Here is an 18,230-nt window from a genome sequence, read left to right on the forward strand (position 1 = left end):
CCCAGTAGAAAACAATGGGCAAATTATAGGAATAGACAATTCCCAGAAAGAGAAACATGAGTGGCTGCAAAACATGAGAACTATTCTTCACAGAGGCACCAATCACACGGTCACATGTGTGGAGCAAGGACCCTCCCTCGTGGCCTCACCTGGCGGTACCAGTGCTTCACCAGCAGGATCAGGTTCTTCAGCTTGACTGGGCGAGAGTTCACGAAGTTCCTCCGCAGCTCTGCGAAGCAGGCCGCGTGCTCACCGTCCTGGCAGCCGCTGTCCAGAAGGGTCGAGTAGATCTGGGGGTCAGGTTTGGTGCCAGAGCTGAGCTGCCCTGTGGATGTTTGAAAGATGCTGAGTATGCATTTCTAATTGAAGACAGTAGTTTTTCCCAACTCAGGCTCTCACCAGCGTTTAATAATTTAACATTAATTATATAACATTGCTACAAATAATACACAATTTATAACACAGACACACTATCAGAACTAGTATTATTTTTAGCAGCAAATGTGTACTGGGTGCTTTTCAATAATTTTCACCCGATAACTTAGCAAGGTGTATAATCTTGAACCCCAACAAGCTATGTAGCCACATGATTAAGAGAATGAACTTTGGAAATGAGACAGGCCTTGGCTAGCTGTGTGACCTTGTATTTCTGGGCCTCAGTTTCCTCATCTGTAAAAGGAGATAATAGATAACATCTACCTCAGGAGGTTATGGTAAGAACCAAATAAAATCTACAAGTAAAGTGCTTAGAACATGTTTAGAATATACCATGTGCTTAACAAACATACATTATTAGTAATACTAATATTATCTCCCAGAAGAGGAAACCAAGGCACAGAAAGAAAACTGGAGTGAGTCCCAACCTCTCTTCTTATGACTAGCTCTCTGGAATAGATGCCTTTCCATGAAAAGCGACTAGAAAAGGTGGCCATCTGACAGAGAGAGGCTTCAAGAAAGCTTGCTGCCATGGCTCTATTGGGGAGGTGGGGGTGCTGCTGGAAAAAAAATCACCCATGAGAAACTGAGACCAGACCCCATGTAGGTATGAAGTCCAAATTTATAGTATTTTCGCAGTGAGAAAATCCCAGGCTATTAAATTGTTGTAAAACTGGCCTGGGAATTAGTAAAACTCTTGGGGCTCAGCTAGAAGCCAAATAAAAACCTGGTTCCCTGAGGATATTTCTCTAACCAGAGCAGAAGCAACTTCCACAGGAAAGAGAAAGAAAATAAAAGTTCTACACACTCTGAAGATGAGCTCACAATAAAAAATTACAAACCACGTGAGAGAAAGATCCACCATGAGGGAGAGTCAGGCAACACAACAAATAAGAGAATGAACACTTCAGGAATTTGAGAAAATAGGCCAATCTGAGGGACTAAAATAAGCATAATTAAAGAGAGAAAAAGACACTGAAGCCACAACGAAAGTATAGCAGCCTATGAGCAAATAACAGGTTGACTAGAGAAATAGCTAATAGAACTTCTCAAAGTGAGAAGTAAAGTTACTGGGGTTTTAAAAAAAATTAAGGTTAGGCAGCAGATCAGACACATTTGAAGAAAGTACACTGGAACGTAGACTTGAGCAACCGAGCAGCAGGCAGCCTGAGAGATGGGAAAAACGAGAGACATGGGACATGGAGGATGAAGTGAGACACCATTTCATAGTAGTTCCAGAAGTAGAGAAGAGAGAAAACAGGGGGGAGGTGATAATCAAAGAGATACTGGAAGACATTTTCCCAAAACTAAATGAAGAATTGAGTCCTCAGATCCAACCAGCACAACAAATTCCAAATAGTATAATGAAAAGAAGTCAATATACAAACATATTAGAAACTGAAGGATGCTATAGACTAAGGAAAGTCCTAAAAGCTACAAAAAAAAATGAATGAATGAATGAAGAAAGAAAGAAAGAAACAAAGAAAGAAAGAAAGAAAGAAAGAAAGAAAGAAAGAAAGAGAAAGAGAAAGAAAGAAAGAAAGAAAAGCTACAAAATAAAACAAGACACACACACACACACCAAAAAAGAAGTAAACAGCCGACTTTTCATCAACAACTATAAAGGTCAGAAGACAGTAGAAACTGAAAAAACAAATGTCAACCATTTCCTCCAAGAGTGTAGCTGAAACAAAAGGTTTTTTAGGATGAAGTTTGAGAAAACCGATCACTCATAAACCCTTTCTGAAAACAGTGCCACAGGATGTATTTCTGTAAGAAGGAAATGAATCCAGAAGGAAGAACTGGAAATGAAGAAGTAATGGCGAGGGGACAGAATCCTGCTAATTATGTGCATAGATTTTGATTTGCATAGACTGTATAAAAACAAAAGCAAATGAAAATAATCATTCTTAATGTTAGTGTCTTATGTATTAGTTCTAATATAGTATTAATCTCTCATATGATTATAGTATTGTTGGTTCCATTTTTGTCTTCTAGTTTTACCTTACTAATAAAAGGTACAATTAAAATTAAATAACTTATCCTTACAAATAAAAAAAGTAGAAACTGGTGTCTCTGGAAAACACTACTAAAAGATCAGTGCAACTCTATTAATATTAGACAAAAGGCTTTAGGGCAAATAAATGTTTTGAGCAATAATGAGGATTATTACTTAATGATAAAAGGAACAATCCAATAAAAATATAATTATATACTTACACATTCCTTAATAACATAGCCTCAAAAGATTAAAATCAAAACTTTCCAGAATTACAAGGAGAAACTTGTAATTCAGAGCAGAAGATTCTGATATTCCACTCATAAATTGATAGACCAAATAAGCAATAAGTAAGTACTATAGATCCAAACAAATATCATGAGCTGGCTCTGAAGGACCTGTACAGAAGCCAACTCTCAACAACGGAAAGCCTGCATCCTTTACGACCATGGGGAACCGAGGAAGTGCCATCAAATTCCAAAGAATTGATATTTTGGGGGTATGTTTTCTGACTACAGTTAAAAATAGAAAAAGACTACACAGGAAATATAGCCAATAATATTGTAATAAGTATGTATGTTGTCAGATGTATACTAGGCTTATCAGGCTGAACACTTCTTATGGTATGTGTATGTATGTCTATGTTGTACTCCTGAAACTAATATAATACTATACGTCAACTATCATGTGAAAAAAAGAAAATGATAACTGTCCAAGGCACACAAATGAACAAAAGACCAAAACATCCACTTGGAAACCCACTTCCAAATATTCAGGGGTAAAAGAACAAATCATAATGTCATAATTAAAAGTACAGAATATTTAGCCCTTGCCAGTTTGGCTCAGCGCTTGGAGAGTGGGCCTGCGGACTAGAGAGTCCCGGGTTCGGTTCCTGCTAGGAACACGTACCAAAAAAAGAAAAGAAAGGTACAGGATATTTAGCTCTAAAAGAGCGATACTAAAAATTATAGATACAAAGCATTTGCAATGAAGCTGATGTGACACTTTAGAGGAACGTGTATAACCTTAATTGCACTTGTGAAGACTTAGATTTAGCTAAATAAGTTAGAAAATTAACCATAAAGTAAACTCTTCAAAATAAGAAAGGAAATGGCATGTAATTTCTTAAAAAAATAAAATCCCAAGCTGATAAGGAGAATTGTTAACACTTGTTACATGGTAATCGAAGTACATGGGTGTGTGATGTCTATAGTTTTTTGAATGTTTGAAACATTATTAAGAATTTTGCAAAGTGAAAAGCACTACATAGTTATGAATTGATGATGAGGATGACTTTAGGTATCTCATGGTAGTTGCCAGAGCTTGGTGAAGTAGGGGAATTAGGGTCACAAAGAGGGACGCAAGCGCCCCATGAGATGCTCCCTGGTCCCTCTGAGCACAAGCTGGGCACCCTCACCCACGGCATCAAAGACGGGCAGCAGGCTGACATCCATCCAGCTTTTGAGGGCCGAGGACACTAGCTGAAACCGCAAAGCCTTGGTCGTGGTCTGCGCTGCAAACTTCAGGGTCAGGCCGGGTACCGGCTCCTGCCCACAGGACTCCAGCTGTGCCCGCAGGTCACGGAGGACCTCTGCGCAGAGGGGCCCCTGGTCCTTGTAGTTCTTGAAGCAGTTGAGGAAGACAATGAGTTCGGCATCACAGCCACCCCTCAGGTCTGTGCCGCGGCCGAATGAGCCCCCCTGCGGACAAGAGACCATCTCAGACTAGTAACTCTGAGCCCGGGAGTCCGACTGTGACCCCGCCAGCAGCCCCCCGTCTGCAGCCCTGAAACTGCCCTCTCACTGATAGTAGCTCTTGGGGGACCATGACAGGTGCAGGCTGCATAAACCCTGTGACCTCTGACCATCAGAAGCCTGGTGGAGTCAGACTACATCTGCCCGCATCCGTCCACCGACCCATGAAGCCTGCCCAAGGTCAGACAATATGCAGCCGCAGATAAGAGGGGTGGTTGGGGATGAGGGGCGAAGTCGGGGCAGTGCTCAAAGATATTTAGCCAAACATCTGCAGCACCTACTGACTGCACATCTGGATCACAGGTTGTAAATTGGGGTCCTGGGCCCCATAGGGGTCTGCAGATGTACTCTGGCCTGTTTCAATCAATCAGTCAATCAATCAATCAATCAAACAATGAAACAATCCACCCATGCATGCATTCATTCATGCATTCAACAGATATTTATTGTGCAATTGCATATATGGGTATGGGAGCGGATAACATTACTTATTCTCCTGGAACTTATATTGTACCAGGGGCGAGGGAGGGGGAGGGGAGACAGGGACCATCAGAAAACAATGGCCGCCCTACGTGGAGGCCAAGAATAAGGGACCTGCAGTGGAGCGGAAGTTGTAACTGTAACTCGAGCAGTCAGTCGGGCCTCCTTGAGAAGGGGACTTGGATCATAGACTTAAAGGAGGAGAGGGAGAGAGCCAAGTGGATGGGGAAGAACGTTCCAAAAAGAGGAAACAGCCCACGGGGATGTGGTGTGCCTGGTGAGCTCAGGAAGCAGTCAGGGGGCCGCCATGGAGTGAGTGAGGGTCAGAGAGAGACCGGGGCCAAATCCCACGGGCCTTGAGGCCACTATGCTCTGACACCCTGGAGGATTTGGGGCAGAGAAGGAAGTGATCTGACTATGGAAACGGTGATTAAAAACAACTCATTAAAAAGAAAAAGCAGCTAGTCTTAAATACATTCCTCCAGCCAGCAAACCGCCCTCCAAGGATGTCTACTTCCTTGGTCCCCCCTCAGCTGTATCTCTCCGACGTCTTCCTGTCCCCACTGTGGTCCCTCCCACAGGGTCCCCGCAGTGTCTCCACCTGCCGGACTCACCTTGCTGACTCTGGAGGCCTTGTGGGCGCCGTTCTCACGGAGGCAGCTCAGGATGACGTCGAAGGCCTTGCTCACCTGCTTCTGGAACTGGGGTTGCGGCTTGAGGTGGTCCTGGATGAAACGATCCAGCTCCCTGGCGGGGATCTGGGACAGATCCGAGACCACCTCCAGGGCGCAGGGGGCGATGGCGGCCACCACTGAGGGGTCGGGGTCTGGGCATGAGGGCTGCCCGTTCCCCGCCCTGGGATGCACGGCATCAAGACTGCTGCTGTCCTCGGGGGTCTTCTGGGCAGGGTCTCGCAGGATGGGGGGAGCAGTGAGCGGAAGGCCCTAGAGGTGTGTTGGAGAAGCCGTCTCACACGGGCAACGGTTTCTACGTTCCTTCCCGGGCCAGCCCCCTCCCGTCCTATAGTCAGGGTGACTGAGGCTTCAAGATGGGGAGGGAGAGGTCGCCCATATGACACCTCTGTGTGCATTAGAACAGGTGCCTTTATGAAGGGGATAGATTATAAAAAGGTCCCCCTGTGGTGGGCAAACTCAGGTTGGTACGCAGACAGTAACTACACAGAGATTGGGGATTAGATTGTTTTACATGCCTGCGGTCCCCACCTTTTCAACTCTGTCCCACGTCCCCTGGCCCCCAGTGCACAGCAGATGCTCAGAAAATACTGAGCACATACATTAGGTGTAAAACCCAAGGATACCAGGAGCCCCGCACTCACCGGCACCTCCCAGGGCTGCACAGCGCCCCCTGCTGCCTGCAGAAAACATGGGCTGTCATAGCAGGACTCTGCCTCTCGGGCCAGCAGGTCCCAGTGCCAGGCAGCCCCGTTCCCCACGTCCCACGACGGGTCAGCCGGGTCCAGGATCACAGGCCTGCCAACCAGAGGGACAAGAAGATTCTGGTTAGCACGGTGCTCAAGACGACGGGCTCTGGAGTGAGGCTGACCTGGTCTCAACTGCTGCTTTCCAGCCGTGTGACCAGAGGCAGGCGACTGACTTCCCTGAGCCTCGGTTTCCTCATTTTCAAAATGGGGATGACAGCCCTGCCTGATGGGATGGGCTGGTGCCGAAATCGAATGAGCGCAACGATCTTCAACTCCAGCTGCACGTTAGCATCGCAAGATCCCAGGACCCAGCCCTGGATCTCTGAGTGACACCCTATGGCTTAGCAATTGCATGCGAGGTAGAAGTCCAAGACTGACGTGCGTCCGCTGAAATACGAGGCCGACGATCACAGCCCTGTTTGTAACAGCCCCAGAGTGGGCACCAGCCAAAGACACGTCATGAATGGGATGGAAAACAGACTGCGACAAAGTCACACGATGTGACACTATTCAGCAGTGCAAGAGAAGGAGCCACAACTGCAGGAATCTCAAAGACTCCATTGGGACGGAGAAGGCAGACACAGTAGTCCATGCCGGTCTGTCTCAATGATTCAAAAGCAGGACTGGAATGAGAACAGGCAGAGTGGGGTTCCCTCTGGGAGCGGCACCAAGAAAGGTCCTGGGTGCTGGAATATTCTGCCTGATCAAGTCGGGGTTTCACAGGTCTGGTCACTTCATTGGAAGTGATCAAAATGTGTTACACGTCACTAAAACGTTTGTGCACAAAACAGGTGGTGTGTTGTTTCTTTGTGAAACGCCCCCAAGTAATTCTCATTTGCTTCTGGGGCCGAATCCACTGAATGTCACATTGATGCTGGCTCTCACTGGATACGACCTGGTTTATCTGCTAATTGTCTCCCCATGGCACAGGCACAGGGAAGCGGGGGGTGGGGTAGAAGGAGGTACCTAGGTCTGTCAAGCTGGCGAAGCAAGAACTTCTTAACTGCAGGGTCCTCGAAGCCGTAGTTCGTGGTCCAAAACACTCGCAGGTGCTGATGCTGCTGTATCAGGCCCAGGACGGTCCGGAGGCCTTGGGCCAGGCTGAAGGCATCCTTCCCGCAGCCCTTCTCCCAGGCGAAGATGGTCAGCAGCTCCAGGGCATAGTCGGGGGGCATCTCCCTCCTTCTCTCCTGTGGGCACACCTGGAAGAGGACAGAGCAGGGGCTCAGAGGATGAAAGGGTGTGGGGAGCTGGTCTCTGTGGAAGTTTGCTGATCTCTCAGTGTCCGGGGTGGAGACCAGCAGGCTGAGCCTGGGATGGATCTGTGTTCCCAGCCTGTTCCAAAAGCAACCTGATGTCTCTCATGACCCTCGCTGCCGGGGATTCAGCAATGTGATTGGCTCATATGGTGGTGGGGGAGGGAGAGGTATGAGATTCAAGCCCCCATGAGGGGGGCACAGTCAGAGAGAGGCCATTGGGTAGTCTGAGACTGTGATCCCCCAAGGAAGAACACAGCAGAACTTGCCCTGGGTCACACAGCAGTTCTGCGCTGAGCAGAACTGGCATCCGGGACCTCCTCATCCAGACCTGCTTTAGATGAGTGGTCCCAAGGAAGGACCAAGCCACCTGCCCTGAGATTTGGGGTAGTTTGTTCCTTCTTCTCCAATCACAGGCTAAACACCCCTTCCCCAGGACACAACAGTATATCAACATTCATGAACAGTGCTGGGGGGGGAGGGGCATTTCTGAGGCTGGGGTAGGAGGGCTACTAACTCCACATACTTCATATTGTACATAAAACATTCCAGATCATTTCAAAGCCCGAAATATGAAAAGAAAGTCTTAAAACCTTTGGGAGGAAACACAGGAGAATACTTTTAGAAAGTCGGAACAGGCCAAGGCTCCTTAAACAAGACACATAAAGCTCACATCACATAAGCAAAAGAGAAGCACCACTGATTACATTAAAATACAAACATTTTCTGTGACAGAAAGACCCATAAACAAAGTGAAAGTACACAAGCCACAGACAGGGAGAGTAGATTTGCATTGCGTTAACGAAATAAAAACCAGCACCCACAATATATAAAGAGCGCCGACCATTCAACAACAATAAGGCAGCTAACCCAGTAGAAAACAATGGGCAAATTATAGGAAGAGACAATTCCCAGAAAGAGAAACATGAGTGGCTGCAACACACGAGAACTATTCTTCACAGAGGCACCAATCACACGGTCACATGCGTGAAGCAAGGACCCTCCCTGGTGGCCTCACCTGGCGGTACCAGTGCTTCACCAGCAGGATCAGGTTCTTCAGCTTGGTTGGCCGAGTGTTCGTGAAGTTCCTCCGCAGCTCTGCGAAGCAGGCCGCGTGCTCACCGTCCTGGCAGCCGCTGTCCAGAAGGGTCGAGTAGATCTGGGGGTCAGGTTTGGTGCCGGAGCTGAGCTGCCCTGCGGATGTGAACGCCAGTGAGTGAGGAAGGGTGCTGAGAACTCAGGATGGAGAGCAGTGTTGGTGCTGAGCTCAGCTTGGGGTGCTGGGAGAGACTGAGGAGGGTTTGAGGGGGCGGGGGTACACTTGCATGGGCACTAGGACAGAGGAGGAGAGCCTGGCGTTTCTCAGGAGGGAGGGAGGGAAGCTCTGGACCAGAAGGGAAGGTTCCTTCCTCCCAGATGGCCAGCCGCCCCCAGCGGTCGGCGGAAGAAGTGCAGCCTCATTCCCAGGTTAAACAAGGGAGATGCTTCCTGGTGAGTGGGGCGTCCTATAGGCTGGCAATGCTTTCCTCCCCGAGGCTCCCCTCAGGCCATACTAAACTACCACTGCACATACCTTTAACTAATTGGCACCATGCCCAGAAGAAATGATGCCAGAGAAATATGAGGCAAGAGGTGCCGATTCCTTAGCAGTGATGACTAATATTTTTTGAGCAGTTGCAACATGCCAGGCACTGTGCCAAAAGTTTTACAGAATCTCCTCATTGTACCCCCACGAAAACCCTCCAATTTTTCACCTCACTTAATAGCTGTAGAAACCGAGGCACAGAGAAATTCAGTGCTCTGCCCCAGGTGATCTAGCTGGAGACAGGACTGGAACACAGAGCTGGCTGGCTTTATAGTAGGTGCCCACCTCTCCTGGGCCTGGCTCGGGAAAAGTAAACCCTCTCCATAACTTCCTAGGTTCCTGACATCACTGACTTGCTGTGTGACTTTGGGCAAGTGACTGTATGTCTCTGTGCCTCAGCGTCCCTATTGGTAAAGTGGAAGATAAGACAGGACAGGCCTTCCAGGTTTGTTTTGAGGAGTTCATGAGATAAGACATGTCAAATGCTTGGACTAGTGAAGCATTTAATAGGGAGTAGCTACTATGACTAGTAATAGGGTGGCAGGCAGGTGTGGAAAGTGTGGCTGTCTGCTGGGACATCATCACCCTGGGTAAACTCAAGACAGCTCTTCTCCAGAGCATCATGGTAAATGATAATGATGATGAAAATAAAAGAAAAATAAGAATGAAATAAGAATAGCAAGCTCTCAGATAGCTCCATCATGTGCCAGTTCTAAGTGCATTACAGGTATTTTTTTCCTTTATTGATTTTTTTTTTTTAAGAGAGAGAAAGAAAGAGAAAGAGAGAGATAGAAATATCAAGAGAGACATCGATTGGCCCCCCACTGCATGCCCCTCACTGGGGATCAGGCCCACAACCTGGGCATGTGCCCTGACCGGGAATCGAACCAGCAACGTCTTGGTGCAGGGTCGATGCTCAACCACTGAGCCACACCGGCCAGGCCATTGCATGTATTAATGCATAGTCTTTCCAGAGCAAACTACTTTGTTCTATAATTATTATCTGTATTTTACAGATGTAGACAGAGGTGTATTATTGTATTAAATCAAGCATAGGTATATTACAAAGGAGAGTGCAAAATCACATTGATGTTTTTAAGATAAAATACAAGATTTTGCAGAGTTCTGGCCTGTCCCCAGAGCCCTGCTGTCGGCATGTGTCCATCTGCTGTGTCCTCGGGGTGTATGAAAGGGCGGAGCCACACGGCACGAGGCAGTGGCTGAAGGAAAATCTCCCCAGTGTGAGCAAGGGCCAAGCGCCTTGGCTCCAGGACCACAGATCCAGGATGATCTGGGCCCTCTGGGCCCTCGTCTGGTCCAAACCCAACTAGTTTAGTCAAGAAGCTGAAGCCTAGAGAGATGACCCAGGTCACACAGCAAGTTGGCGGCAGGACTCGAACTGTTAGCCCTGACTGACTCCCCGTGATCTCGCCCAACCCTGGAACAGGCCAGGCACCCCTCACCTAGAGCATCAAAGGCGGGCGCCAAGCTAACATCCATCCAGTTTTCAAGGTCTGCGGATGCCAGTCGGAACTGGAGGACCCCGGGGGTGTCCTGCTGAAGAAACTCCAGGCTCAGACCAGGGACCGGGCTCTGCCGCCAGGACTCCAGCAGCGCCCGCATCTCCGTGAGGGTCTCTGCTCGCCGAGCCCGCTGGTCCTCGTAGCTCTTGAAGCAGTTGAGAAAGACGACAATTTCGGAATCACAGCCACCCCTCAGAGCTGTGCCCCGGCCGAAGGAGCCTCCCTGTGAAGAGAAAACAACGATTCAGAATTCTGCCCTCTCCAATTCTCGTGCCCACGTGGGCTGGCAGGCAGCCTGAGTGAGATATGTGGGCTGGGTGGGGACTGTGGCCACACAGCTCCTGCCAGCTGAAGCCACACAGACATGCAGACCAAGGGCGGCCAGGTCTGAGTTTCGAGAAAAGCCATTTTTATATGTAAATCCATGATTTCTAAATCTTGGCAATGAACTTAAAAACAAACGAAAAAATTAAAACTAGGTGAAACGGATTCTGGTTGCCAGAACGAATGCTCGTGACCCTTGCCCGGCGTCAGTACAAAGCACTTATTGAATTTGCTGAATTTCTGAGACTTTGCTGACCAGCGTTCTTTCTGCAAAGCTGCTGGTGCGAGGGATCAGAAAGGACGTGCGCATTACTGGGGTTTCTGTTCTGTGCCTGGTGCTCTGTCAAATGTCTGGCACCTGAGATCTCACTTTCTACAGGCAACAACCCGGTGTGGTTACGCGTGGTCATGCGCGGTCACAGATGTCAGGAGAGGCTCAGAGCAGCGAAGTGAATGACACTGAGGGCGGTGGCGTGAGTGAGAACAGCCAGGGGGAGCAAGAACCCGGATCAGCCCCGGCCGGTTAGAGCGGTGGCCTGAGGTCCAGAAAGACCCGGGTTCGGTTCCCGCTAAGGGCATGTACCTCGGTTGCAGTTTGTCCCCGGCCCTGGTCGGTTGTGCGGGTGGCAGCCACTTGATGTGTGCCTTTCATGCCGATATTTCTCTCTCTCTCTCTCTCTTCCCCCCTCCCACTCTATCTGAACAAAAAATGGAAAAGAATGTCCTCAGGTGAGGATTAAAAAAAAGAACCCGGATCAGCTCTCTGTGGGCATCTCCCCACCCAACAGGGACTGCAACCTATCCCGGTGTTAACTCATTTCATTTACTGCCAACCCCGCACAACCCCACAACCCAGGGCTGTCAACAAAGGGGCAGAACACAGGGGACTATCAGACTGAGCATTTCTTTCACGTTTTTGCCCACGATCACCTCACTGAGCCTTCCTGACAAACCTGTTGGAAAGTGCTATGAACACTCTCAACTCGCAAATGAGAAAACGAAAGTGCAGGGAGGTCACACTTGCTCATGACCCCTGAGTCAGGAGAGGCAGTCTGGTGATTTGAAACCAGAGTCACACCCCAAATCCACACACCACCCCCCGGCAAGTTAATCCACTTAAAATCATTTTTATTATGAAAGTGTCCAAACCTACACAAAAGAGGAGAGGATTTTCAAGAAGTCTTTGCCACATTTGCTCATTTGTTGGAGCCCTTTTTTCCTTGGTACGTGAAGAAATTCCAGCCAACGTGTCATTTCACCCACATATGTTTTTCATAGGCATCTCTAAAGTGGTGATCCCGGTGGTGAGCGACTGTGCCCCAGGGGACATCTGGCAACGTCAGAAGATATTTTTGGTAGTCAAAACTGAGCAGGGGAGCCCTGGCCGGTTTGGCTCAGCGGTTAGAGCATCGGCCTGCGGTCCGGAGAGACCCGGGTTCGGTTCCCGCTAAGGGCACATACTTCGGTTGCAGTTTGTCCCCGGCCCTGGTTGGTCGTGTGGGTGGCAGCCACTTGATGTGTCCCTTCACGTCGATGTTTCTCTCTCTCTCTCCCTCCCACTCTATCTGTACAAACAATGGAAAAATATCCTCGGGTGAGGATAAAAAAAAAAAAAAAAAAACTGAGCAGGGGAGCCCCTACACGTTGGCCATGGTGGGGGTGGGGTCCTACTAGGATCCCTAAGTCTTTGCTTTCTGGTCCATCCGAAAGCACCCAGGCTCACCTTGGGTCTGTCACTCCAGCCCTGCAATCAGCCAGCCCTACAGATCGGAAATGAAGCCCATACTCCTATCCATTTCGCCATGGCCTCCTTCAAAGCCTCAAGTGACCGGAAGGCCATCAGCTCAATTCAACTATGAATGTTGTGCCAGCCCTGCCCGGTTTGGCTCAGCCGCTGGAGAGTCGACCCGCAGACCGGAGAGTCCTGGGTTCGGTTCTAAGGGCACGTACCTCGGTTGCAGTTTGTCCCGGGCCCCGGTTGGGGTTGCGTGGGTGGCAACCACTCGATGTGTCTCTTTCGTATCGATGTTTCTCTCTCTCTCTTTCTCCCTCTCTCCCTCCTGCTCTCTCTGAAGATAAATGCAAAAATGTCCTCGGGTGAGGATTAAAAAAAAAAAAAAAAGAAAAAGAAAGCTGTTCCAGGTTTTCCAAAAAGCTAAGGATGCCAGAGCTCTAGAGATCCTTGGATTCTGGTTCTGCAGAAATCCCCCTGTCATCTCAAAGGCAGAAATCCATCCCCACATCTAGGCTACAAGTCTCTCCCCCTCCTTTCCTGTCGCCCAAGCTGAGATTCAGCCCTAGGAAACCACTAGCTGCTCTAAGGACATCTCCCACTGTTTCATCTCTTCCCCTGATAAACCTCAGGGCCCCCTCTATCCCACCCAGGTTTCCTGGGGCCACCCCAGCGCCTGGAGTTTACCTTGAGGATACAGTAGCTGACGCCTCTCTCCTCCCTGAGCCTGCGGACATCCTGAGTTCAGTATCAGTGGGACAAAAAGTGACTCAATCTCAGTTACCCATTAAACAGGGACAGTGATTTCCGCCACACTAAATGTGAAGATTCAATTGGATAAAACTCATTTAATGAGACAATGTTCATTGTTGTTTGGTCCATTTCTCAGTAAACTGGGCTGTTATGGCTATTCTAGAGAATTATTATATCTGCATCCTTAGAGGCAGGCATAGCGTGAGACCCATAGTCTGTTTGCCCAGGTAAATTAGTGAGTGGGTGAAGAATGCATGCATGAATGAATGAATGAATGAATGAATGAATGAGAGGCAGCCCTTAGCAGCATAGATTCAGGAATCAGACTACCTGGCTTTGAATCCTGACTGGACTTCTTACAGGCTTGAATTAGTTACTTCTCCTCTCTGTGCCTTAGTTTCCCCATCTGTCAAGGGAGGGTAAATAGTACCTACCTCACAGAGGTGTTTTCAGCAGTAGTATATTTTAGGGACACTTTGAACTGCCCTGAGCATAGTAAGTATACTATATAAGTGTTAAAGAAATGAAGAAAAGGCTGATAAAGTCGCTCCCTGTCCCCATGCCCTATCTCAATGTGCCCAGCGTCCTCCAAGGATTGCCCCCATTTACAAGCGGAGACCCTGAGGTCGCCCCAGCCCCCCGCGAGCCCACCTTGGCTGTTTTCAGCACCCGCCACGGCGGGGCAGCAGCTCCGGGTCCGGGGCGGCTTCCACACTCTCTCAGGGCAGTTTCCAGGGTGCCCAGGGCGCGCCGCGTGGTCCCCACGAACTCGGCTGGCAGCTGCAGGCTGCCGACCACCAGGGCGTCCAGCGAGGCGGCGGGGGTGCGGTACACGTCCATGCCGTCGGGGCGCAGGTGCCGGGGGTTCTGCGTGGGGGCTGTGGGCTCCTATGCGCTCTCCGCCCCTGGGTTTGCAGCCCAGGGTCTGCCTGTCCCAGGTGCCCGCAGCGCCCCGTCCCGGTCCTGCGCCCCGCGTGGGGAGAGGAAAGGATGCTCCTGAGCCGGTCTCCCCCAGCTTCCCCACTTTCCTGCATCCTCTCGGGACTTTCAGTTTCGTTTCGGTTTCGCGGCTCTGGGCCCTTGCTTTCGCTTTCGGTTCCCTTCCCCCTGCTTGGCCTCTCCTGTCCCGGCACCGGTCCCCCTTCCCTGGGCTCCGCCCCGATGCACTGAACACGATGGAGCAATGCCTTTGCAGCAGCAGGTCCGCAGGGCACAGCGTGGGCACAGAGCACGTAAGAAACGCGCAGGGTTTCCGCGGGGAAACGCTCCTGAGACCCACAGCAGCAGAGCGCCTCTGCCTGGCGCAATGCCCGAGCGCTTGTCCTGCACCGCCTGACACACACCGTCCCCTTTAATCCTCCCGATCGCCAGGTCGGAAGTGCGTGTCCGGTGAGAAGGGTGAGGTGCAGAGAATCCACACCTCTTGCTTGTCCGAGGTCAACCGCTGGGAAGTTGTCAGACTGGACCTGGAACCGGTTCGCGCAGGCTCTCGCCGCAAGTTCTAGTCTTACGGGGCCCACTCTTCCTGAGACATTCAATGCAATTCCGATCAAAATCCCATTTTTGAACACTTCTAAAGTGTCTCAGAATGAAGGTTTATTTCTATTTATTTGTTTATTTTTTATCAGTCTTTTCTGGAAAGACAAACTTTATTTCGGAAAAGAGCAGTCAGGGGTCGAGAACCTCAAACCGGTGAGAACGCAGCTACATGTTCAGCGGGCAGGGTCTCAGCTGGAGCCTCCCCGGTCCCTACTGATGGCCAAGCTCAGTGTCCTCCTCAGGCTGAAACTAAGAAAGCAGGTTTGAAGATGCCCAGGACACCTCTGTTATCCGGACACACATATTTCAGGAAGGAAAATGCCTGGAGGCAACTTAATTGAGGGAATCTGCTTCATAATGAAAATAAATATTCACACTGAAATACAGCTAATGTAGTAGCTTTCTTCGCATTTCCTTTAAGAAGAGCCGGAGATGTCCTTCCTGTTTGCAGCAGCTGAGTTGGTCAAGATCCTGGCTCCTTTTCACACGGAGTGGGTTACATTCCATTACCCCTCACCACAGCGAGGCGGCTTATTCCATTATTCTGGAGGACTGGCAGGGTTGGCATCTGCATTGGTAGCCAAATAAATGAGATTTCTATGTAACACATGCCGGTCCTGGGCACACGCATTCGCCCGGCCTTCGCTCCGATACTCCGCGGTACAGCGGATTAGCTGGTCCTCCTGCTCCAGGAGCCGCTGGACTGTCCCCTAGTCGACTTGCGCCTCGCCTCTCAGCCAGTCGGGTACGAAGGCCACTGACATTCCGGGAAGCCAGGTTGGGACCCGGCTTCGGGCCCGGCGAACCCCGACGCAGCCAGAGCAGAGCCAACCAGCGTCTCCAAGATTTTTTTTTTAAAGAGGAGAAATGAGAAAGGAAAGGCAGCTTCCAATGGCACCTTTCACACAATATCACATCCTAAAACAGTATAAAGCTACGGGGCTTCAATCCTTTGGGGACCGGCACAAAACCAGGCAGCTGGAAGAGGAAGCTGCAGAGTGCACACATGAACCCCCACGGTAGCCCACTGCTCTTTCCAGCTTCAGGGCCGGGACCCTCGCTTTTCCGCTGCTTGGCTTTTCTGCTCTTGCTGGGGTATGACAAGTGCCAGGGCCCACCCTCCTCCCTATCTCACTCAGAAACTCATTAGTCCTCTGCCCCATCACTCAAGGACCCAGCATTTACTCTGCCTCTGAGCAAACCTCAGGGAACAGTTAATCTTGACAAGAGCTTGCTAAAGTCTGCTTTCACTGAAAGGAGATGCTAGGGGTCAGAGGGACAGATGGTAGGTTACCAGTTGTGTAAGTTTATATCTTGAGTAGTGAGTGCCACGTCACTGGGGGCATTCAAGTATAGGAGGAAGACTGGATTATAGGTTAGAGGTTGTGAAGGGTATTCAAGCCAGGTGCCTGCACCCATAGAGTCCTGTCATCTCCCCGATTCACAGGTCACTTTAGAACTCTTCTGTTTGAGATAGGGGACTGAATGTACACTTGAGATCCTACTGCAAAGATATTTACTTTTTAAAAAATCCTCATCCAAGGGCATGCGTAGATAGAGGAAGGGGTGGGCATCAATGTGAGAGAGAATATTGATTGGTTGCCTTCCATCTGAGCCCCAACTGGGAATCAAACACACAACCCAGGTATGTGCTCTGACTGGGAATCGAACTGGCAATCTTTTGACACACAAGACAACGTTCAAGCAACAGAACTACTCCAGCCAGGCAACAAATATATATTTAAAGTATCATGCAACTCAGCTGGTTGAAAATGGAGAAGGTGCCATCGAGGACCCAGAAAATGTGAGGACTTTTTAGAAAGCAGAAAGCAGGAGAGTCAAGATTGGGTCCAGTTGGTGGACTGAACCCACGTCCAAGCCTTCCACTCCACCCCAGACCGCTGGAAGTACAAGAAAGAGAGGAAAACAATTAATAATGTTGCTGGACCCTATGAGACACCCGAGAGACATATGAGGCTGGATAGAGGAGGAAACGAGGAGGAAGAAGTTACCTATGCAGGGTTGGAAGGGATCTGGGGGGCTCCAGAGCTCCTTGGCATCTCACAGAAAAGGTGAGGGGTGTGCAGGGAGGGGACAAGAGGAGAGAAGGAGGAGGGCAGCTGGGAGGGGTCTGTGGGAGGAGGAGGAGGAGGGGACCTGGGAGGGGTCTGTGGGAAGAGGAGGAGGAGGGGTAGCTGGGAGGGGTCTGTGGGAGGAGGAGGAGGAGGGGACCTGGGAGGGGTCTGTGGGAGGAGGAGGAAGAGGGGTAGCTGGGAGGGGGTCTGTGGGAGGAGGAGAGGGACCTGGGAGGGGTCTGTGGAGAGGAGGGAGGAGGAGGGGTAGCTGGGAGTTGTCTGTGGGAGGAGGAGGGAGGGATGGGGGAACTGGGAGGGGTCTGTGGGAGGAGGAGGATGGAGGAGGGGTAGCCTGGGAGGGGTCGTTGGTGTGGGGGAGGAGAGGAGAGGGACCTGGGAGGGTCCCTGTGGGGATGAGGGGAGGAGGAGGGTATCTGGGAGTGGTCTGTGGGAGGAGGTGGAGGAGGGGACCTGGGAGGGGTCTGTAGGAGGAGGAGGAGGAGGAGGGGACCTGGGAGGGGTCTGTAGGAGGAGGAGGTGGAGGAGGGGACCTGGGAGGGGTCTGTGGGAGGAGGTGGAGGAGGGGACCTGGGAGGGGTCTGTAGGAGGAGGAGGAGGAGGAGGGGACCTGGGAGGGGTCTGTGGGAGGAGGAGGAGGAGGAGGGTAGCTGGGAGGGGTCTGTGGGAGGAGGAGGAGGAGGGGTAGCTGGGAGGGGTCTGTGGGAGGAGGAGGAGGAGGAGGGGACCTGGGAGGGGTCTGTGGGAGGAGGAGGAGGAGGGGTAGCTGGGAGGGGTCTGTGGGAGGAGGAGGAGGAGGAGGGGACCTGAGAAGGCTTAGGCAGGGCCTTGAAGGTGGTAGTACTTCAAATCCGGTGGAGCTGGATGGACCTCAGCATGAAGCTGAGCTTCCTAGGGTTCCCCATCAACCCTGGACCTCAAACTTCACGCGACACGTTATCTCTCATGGACTGTTCTATTCTCCACCCTCATCTCTGCTGGCGAACTCTTGTATCTTCTCAGTTTCATTTCCCCGGCAGGAAGTTACCCAGAAAGTGGCCTTATCTCTGGGGTTCCAGGAATGTGTGCCTTAGGCGCTTTGATGTCCACCATCCCTTACACACATGCTCCTTTGTTTCCAGATCTCATGAATTTGCCTTGAACCAGCAACTCCAAATACCAGCTCCTCAGAGCTTTCTAGAACCCCGGCTTGCTGGCTTTTCACAAACCATCGGAGCTTAGCTGAGAGAAATTCTTAATAAAAACAGTTTTTTGCAAGAAAAATTGCTTTACTTATTTAGTTATTTATTGTGGTCATTCAAGCAATACAAGTTGAA

At 50.2% G+C, this 18,230-nt stretch overlaps 1 protein-coding gene across 9 annotated transcripts in view; it reads right to left on the reverse strand.

The window, feature by feature from the left end:
• Window positions 1–14,122, reverse strand: part of OAS3 (2'-5'-oligoadenylate synthetase 3) — a 49,248-nt gene extending 35,126 nt beyond the window's left edge. For all 9 annotated transcript variants that reach the window (XR_004961296.1, XR_004961297.1, XR_004961294.1 and 6 more), the window contains exons 1-8: window positions 13,934–14,122; window positions 10,414–10,696; window positions 8,384–8,559; window positions 7,076–7,311; window positions 6,005–6,158; window positions 5,283–5,612; window positions 3,852–4,134; window positions 150–325 (exon numbers count right to left, since the gene is read on the reverse strand). Coding sequence is in view for 5 of the 9 variants with exons in the window: in XM_036276303.1 (XP_036132196.1) it covers window positions 150–325; window positions 3,852–4,134; window positions 5,283–5,612; window positions 6,005–6,158; window positions 7,076–7,311; window positions 8,384–8,559; window positions 10,414–10,696; window positions 13,934–14,122 (1,827 nt within the window). In the remaining 4 variants the exon portion in view is untranslated. The remainder of the gene's footprint in view (window positions 1–149; window positions 326–3,851; window positions 4,135–5,282; window positions 5,613–6,004; window positions 6,159–7,075; window positions 7,312–8,383; window positions 8,560–10,413; window positions 10,697–13,933) is intronic.
• Window positions 14,123–18,230: the final 4,108 nt, after the last annotated feature.

The sequence above is a fragment of the Molossus molossus genome, unplaced genomic scaffold, assembly GCF_014108415.1.
Source record: "Molossus molossus isolate mMolMol1 unplaced genomic scaffold, mMolMol1.p scaffold_m16_p_22, whole genome shotgun sequence".
Classification (NCBI taxonomy): Eukaryota; Metazoa; Chordata; class Mammalia; order Chiroptera; family Molossidae; genus Molossus; species Molossus molossus.